The 6,336-nt window shown below is 46.7% G+C and overlaps 1 protein-coding gene across 3 annotated transcripts in view; it reads left to right on the top strand.

Annotated features, from left to right (window-relative positions):
- Positions 1–6,336, top strand: part of nova2 (NOVA alternative splicing regulator 2) — a 92,636-nt gene that overhangs the window by 66,283 nt on the left and 20,017 nt on the right. For all 3 annotated transcript variants that reach the window (XM_037677715.1, XM_037677716.1, XM_037677714.1), the window contains one exon: positions 6,097–6,263. In XM_037677715.1, coding sequence (XP_037533643.1) covers positions 6,097–6,263 — 167 coding nt within the window. The remainder of the gene's footprint in view (positions 1–6,096; positions 6,264–6,336) is intronic.

Below are 6,336 nucleotides of genomic sequence, written 5' to 3'. Positions count from 1 at the left end.
TGGAGGTTTTAGAGGACCTGAGGAGACCAGATGTTGGAGGTTTTAGAAGACTTGGGGAGACCAGATGTAGGAGGTTTTAGAGGACTTGGGGAGACCAGATTGTGGAGGTGTTACAGGACTTGGGGAGACCAGATGTTGGAGGTTTTAGAGGACCTGAGGAGACCAGATGTTGGAGGTTTTAGAGGACTTGAGGAGACCAGATGTTGGAGGTTTTAGAGGACCTGAGGAGACCAGATGTTGGAGGGTTTGGAGGGAATGTTGTCCCATCCTGGTCTGCTGGAGGTTTCTAGATGTTCTACAGCCTGGATGGGAGCAGATTTTGTCCTTACACCTGTAAATATGTTTCTTCAGGGACGGTTCATTTCCAGATTAAAAACACGATCTTAGTCAACTTTTCTGAGATTTATTACTGCCATAAAATTACAAAACACTGTTTTTGTTTCTAATTCCAACAGCTGCTTTATAATTTTACGAGCTTTATAAATCGCTGCATTCTGTTTATATTTCATTTTATTAACGTCGCAGCTGCTTTGGGACCGAGGTTCTGGTTTTAAATCATATTTTTCTGTTTTGTTGGTTTCAAACCCGGCTCTGCCGTGGTTTTGTTATTTAAAGACACAAACGGAAGAAGTTTGGAAAAGACTGAGGAGGACGGCGTTTGTGTGTCTGAAGCTCAGTGTTTGTGTTTTTTACATTTCTGCGCACATGCTGCAGGATCTTCCCGTCTCTGTTCCTTCTTTGTTCTGCTGACGTTCCTTTGTTGTGACAAGTTTCACAAAGGTTCCTCTCAGCCCCCAGCCGGTCCGCCGCTCTGTTTGCCTCCCTCTGTCTCTCCTGTCACTCCATCGCCATCATGGCTCCTCTCCCCCTCTCAGTTTGTTTCTCCTCTTCTCTCTCTGTTGCTCTGCAGATGTGACTCGAGTCGTCAGAGCTTCTGTGTCTCTATTGATTTTTGTCCTGGTTTAACACCACCACCTCCACCACCACCTCCAGCGGCGTGCTGGAAGCAGAAAAAGCCGTCCGTCTCCGCCCAGCAGGGGGTGAACATCACGCACCTGCAGACACGAGACCTCCGGTGTTTCTGTCACATTCGCTCTGCTGACGCTCATCAAATATTAACGTCAGAAAAACTTTGGGAAACTCACTTTCTCTCAGCTGGATCCGTTTGCAGGAAAACCGTTGACACATTTTTCAACACGTGCGCTGCATTAGAGGAAACGAGACGATTAGAATCAGCGCTGATCTCAGGGAGCGTGAGAGTCCGTGTTCTGGACAGAGACTTGACGGAGGCCGAGGGATTCCCTGTGAGGTTCTCTCCGGTGGTCGGTGCCGTTTGCTCTGGATTTCTGTTTACTGGCAGCTCCGTTTGTTTGCTGGGAGGTTTTGTGGCACAAATGTTGCTGGAAATATTTTTACGGCCGCGTTAAACCTCGTGCTTGGCCGGAGCGCTGGCCTGATTACAAACACACATTTCTGTACAAACCAAAAGTCTGACTGTGTTTCACACGAACCGACGTAGGTTTTTTTTTTTTTAGCTGCACGTTGACGAGTGAATGTTAAAATGTACAAACGTTCAGTCTTTTGTTATCGTTCCAGGCCAGAAAGTGAAACCTACATGTCGTCTGACTGATCCTGCAGAACCAAACACGTTCTTCTGTTGAAACTGAAGTTTGTAAAATTAACCCAACGTCTGAAAAAACTCCACTGGAACCGTGAAACATCTTCTTAAAGGGGTGTCGCTCCTCGCCCGGCACCTCAAAGTTTTAATCATAAATCATGCACGACCTGTTAGCTCTTGGAATGTGTGTTGGAGATCACTCTCAGCTACTACCACAACCAATTCCAGCCTGGTTCTGCAAAACTGACAGTTTTGTGCTTCCTGATGTTGATTCGTTGTGGCGGCCGTCTTAACTCGAGCTAACTTGAGAAGTTAATTGTGCTTCCAACTATTTCTCCCTAATCATTTGATTAAATCGAGCTTCGTTTTGTGAGCAGACAAACATCCAGTCTGGACCTGGTTTGACCTTTAAAGCACCAAAAACAAGTTCAGCGTTTCCAGGCTGTGATTTAACTTGGTAATCACCTACAGAAGCCCAGAGAGGCCAAGTTCCCCGTCCTCGGGCTGAGCGAGGCTGAAACGATGAATCACAGCCGCTCGCTGAAGGTCGGCTGATGCTGAAAGATGGCGGCTCGTCTTTGGAGCGACGCCCGACTGAAACTAGAGCCCGACTCTTTATGGCTTTAGCTTCAGTGGAACCTGGAGGACCGGACCTTGAGGGTTGGTACCTTTTGTTCCTTCTCACTTCAGATCAAATCAACTTTGTTTGTGAAGCAGATTCAAAACAGCCGGAATGCTGCACACAAGTAAAACTCAAAACAGCAGAACATTAAAAAAAACAGCTAAAATCACTGGAATAAATAAAAAAAAACTGCATTTTCTGCTAAATTACTGAAATTCATTGAAGAGGTGGAAACTGACTTGTTCAAGTTAAAATAAGCTGAACATTAGCTAAAATTTCAAAGAAGCTAAAAGGTAAAGTTTGTAAAAGGCTAGCTAAAAGCTATAAATATCAAAAATGTATCTTAAGTTAAAAGTAACAAAAAGGTAGCAAAAGCTAAAAAAAGTAGCAAAGCCTAGCTAAAAGGCTACAAATAGCTTAATGCTAAGCACTGACAAACTAGCTAAAAGCTAGAAGTTGAAAAGTTAATGAAGCTAAATGTAGCAAAACACTCTCTAAAAGCTAAAATTTGTAAAATACTCGTTTTATTAAGACTAAAAGAAATCAGAAGTACCCATAAGGTAGCTAGAAGCTAAACATAGCAACAGATGAGCTAAAAACTGAATGTAACAGAAGGCTAGGCAAAAACTAAAAGTAGCTCAAGAAGACAAAAACTGAGCCGGTATCCTGAAGTAGATGTTTCTGGAGGAATTTAATTTTTATTATTTTATTTCTACAGGAAAACTACTTGTAAATAAAGTTAGCAAGCTCCAAAATATTAAAATTTCAAAAGCCGACGTCATGGCACCCGTCTTCTGAAGGAGCCGAATGTTTTGGTGCGTAAACGGCTAAAACTGACAAAGTCTGCTGAAGTTAGATGGAAAACAAAAGTACAGAAATTAAAAATAAAACCCAAGAAAGCTGAGGATTATTGAGCATGAACTTTGATGTTTTGAAGCACTTTGGGCCCCAGAAACCATCTTATCACCAGCAAACTGGTTGGTCCACTATGGGAGTGTGCTGCTTGTGGGACTCTGTTTATTTGTGGCTCCTCTGACTGATGAAGTCCTTTGGATGAAGGATGAAACGCCTCAACAAAAAAAGAAAGAAACCGTCCGGATGACCTGACTGAGAATTGTTGGACGACTCGATGAAGAGCTGAGGACAGTAAATGTCTCGAGCTGGGCTTTAAGTCGTCGAGGAGGATTATAAGAAGAATCCTTCTGAGTTGAAGATCAGCTTGTGGTTCATGCATCACCTGAAACAACCGTGCATGGTTTAATCCAGAACATGCACGTTTGTGGGCCGTCCATGGAGTTCATGGAAAAACCCGCGCTCTCAGAAAGTCCCAGCTGAAGTTCAGAGCAGGACGAGCGTACGAAGCAGCTGCAGGAAGCCGAAGTGTAGCGGCGTGCCTCCACGGCGACATCATAAAGACAGAGTTATGAGCTCGTCAGGGGTGCAGCTCTTCATCTTTAGTTTGTTTTCAAACGGTTCCCTGCTTGATCTCCAGCGCGGCTCGAGCCCCTGAGAGTTGCTGTGGTGAGCTCACCCTGCGGCTCGAACACGTCTCCAAACTGATCGTGCACATGTTGCTGTGAGTCACCGAGCAGGGGAGCAGCTCTGCTTTCCTTCTGACTCCTCGCTCCTCGTCAGGGAGAGGAGGAGGAGGAGGAAGGAGTGAGTCATGTTAGTTAGACCTTAATAAAAAACAAGCTCCAGGGTCTGTGACCTCCCCGTGATGATGATGATGATGATGAGTGTGCTGGTGGTGAGCAGAAAGGTGCTGGGTCACTTTGTCACCGTGGAAACGCAGAGCTAAAGTTCACGTCTGCCGACACACACACGGATTTATTTTGTTATTTCCAGTCATCCTGGAATAAAACCAGGAGCTGCACCGATACAAACGCATGTTTGTGGGAATTTGTTCAACGTGTTTCTGAAAGAACTGGAAACCAGAAGAATCGGACTCTTCCTGCTGGGCAGAACATCCTGAAACGTTGCATCGTGGTTGGACAATCTGCGACTCGTCTTTTCTGCCGTTTAATAAAATCCTCGCTGCGTCTCAGATTCTCCCAAATGCTGCAGCAAACTCGGGTTGGTGTTGATCCCAGTTTCTGTCCGGTCGTTCCTCCCAGTTAGGGTTTCGATCCCAGTTTCTGTCCGGTCGCTCCTCCCAGTCAGACAGTTTACTCGGCACAGCTCACATCAGCAAATGTGCAACAAAATTAACGTATTTATTTCATGAGCAATGAACGTTTTTACAAGAGCAGCACATGTTTTACTGTGGAGTGGTAGTAGCTGAGAGTCATTCCCAACACGCTCTACTGGAGCAATGGAAGTTTTTCTGCTCCGGGACAAATAAAGGTTTATTTTATTCTGTTCTGTTTAGCTGGGGCTCTGACGTGCACGCCTCTAACGGTTAAAATGTCCATTTTACAAAAGAAGACGATAAAGCGTTCAGACCGATCACGGAGGGCGTTTATTTCTGCTGTCAGCGCTTCTTTGGCGTTTCCACGTCTACTACTGCGTCTGTACTAATTTAAGGGAAACCATTACGCTGAGACACGAGAACCGAGCTGCTGACGCGTCCAGAAATGTCCACCGTCCTTGTGTGGAGGGGACGGTGTCCTCTGAGGTGCAGGGAGACTCGCTGGCCGTTGGGGAAATGTTTGGAATGAGACGAAGCAGGTTTTTGTTGCAGAGGCACAGCTGTACAGCAACCTCAGTATGATCTGTGACACACACGCGCACGCACACACACGCGCATGCATGCATGCACAATCACAGGCGGGACAGAAAGCAAACCCACACTCACTCTCTCTCATGCCAAGACAATGGCCTGCTAATCCTTGGCTCTGATTGGTCGAGTGCAGATTACCCAGAGGGCACCAGCTGTCAGGGAGAGGCGAGGCCCAGTTTCCTCAGTATCACGCACACACACTGACACACACACACTTTGACGGTTAAGCCTGTGCACATAAGCTGAAGAAAGCAGAAACAAGCCGTTAGCTCGATGCTACTCGTGACGGCTCTTTCTCGTGTTTTAACCGGACGTGATTTGTAAGCTTGTCATCACGCTCGCTGCAGCAAACGAAGGCATTCGCCGGCTGTCAGCAGAGGCTGTTTGTCACTGCTGTCACCAAACTGTAAAAATAGGAACGGACATTAATAACGCTGTAATGCTAACGGGCTTCACGAGAGCCCAGAGCAGCCAGGTAGCCCAGTTCTGGGCTTTATATTTAGCCTGTGTCGCTCCCGTTGCGCTCAGAATCTGACACCTCCCTCCTTCTGCAGCAGCTTTCTGAGGTTTTTACGTTTTGTGTAACTGGACTCATTCGGTTCTCATCAAAGCCTCAGCGAGGCCGAGCTGGGTCAAACCGAGCCAGGCCAACAGTGCAGGGGAAGGGCGGGTGCAGGAAGTGCTGAGTGAGGCGCTGCTGGACCGCGATAAGCCCAGAACAGGCCGGAGCGAAGGTGAAAGGATGGAGAGAGATGAAAACAGGAAGAACCAAAAGGAGAATGAAGGAGACGAAGAACAAACTCTGGAGGAGGTCTGATCTCCGTGATGTTCGGAGGACGGACTCCGAGACTTTGGCTGGGCTTGTCTTTGTTTGATGGTCTGATGAGTCCAGAAATCCACGCCTGCTCCAACATTTGTTTTTTTCAAAAGCATTTTTATGCACACACACGCACACACACACACGCGCACACACACACACACTGTTGTGTGCAGGCAGCCATGTTGGCAGCTGTGAAGGAGCATTCGTCACCGAAAGAAATATCAAATTCAAACTATTCTTTAAAGATTATTCCCTAAAGTTTTTACCTGAGGAGGGACTGGTTGATTTACGTTGTTTTATGTGTGTGTGTTTAGGCACGACAGAGCGCGTGTGTCTGATCCAGGGGACGGTGGAGGCGCTCAACGGCGTCCATGACTTCATCGCCGAGAAGGTGAGGGAGATGCCTCAGAGCACCCAGAAGACAGAGCCGGTCAGCATCCTGCAGCCGCAGACCACCGTCAACCCGGACCGCGTCAAACAGGTCCATCCCGTTCTGCTCTATTCTGTTCTGTTCTGTTCTGTTCCGTTCTGTTCTATTCTGTTCTGTTCTGTTC

This window comes from Nematolebias whitei, chromosome 6 (genome assembly GCF_014905685.2).
Source record: "Nematolebias whitei isolate Nwh7 chromosome 6, NemWhi1, whole genome shotgun sequence".
NCBI lineage: Eukaryota > Metazoa > Chordata > Actinopteri > Cyprinodontiformes > Rivulidae > Nematolebias > Nematolebias whitei.
Note: the sequence above shows the minus strand (reverse complement) of the source record. Positions and strands in the feature narration are given on the sequence as shown.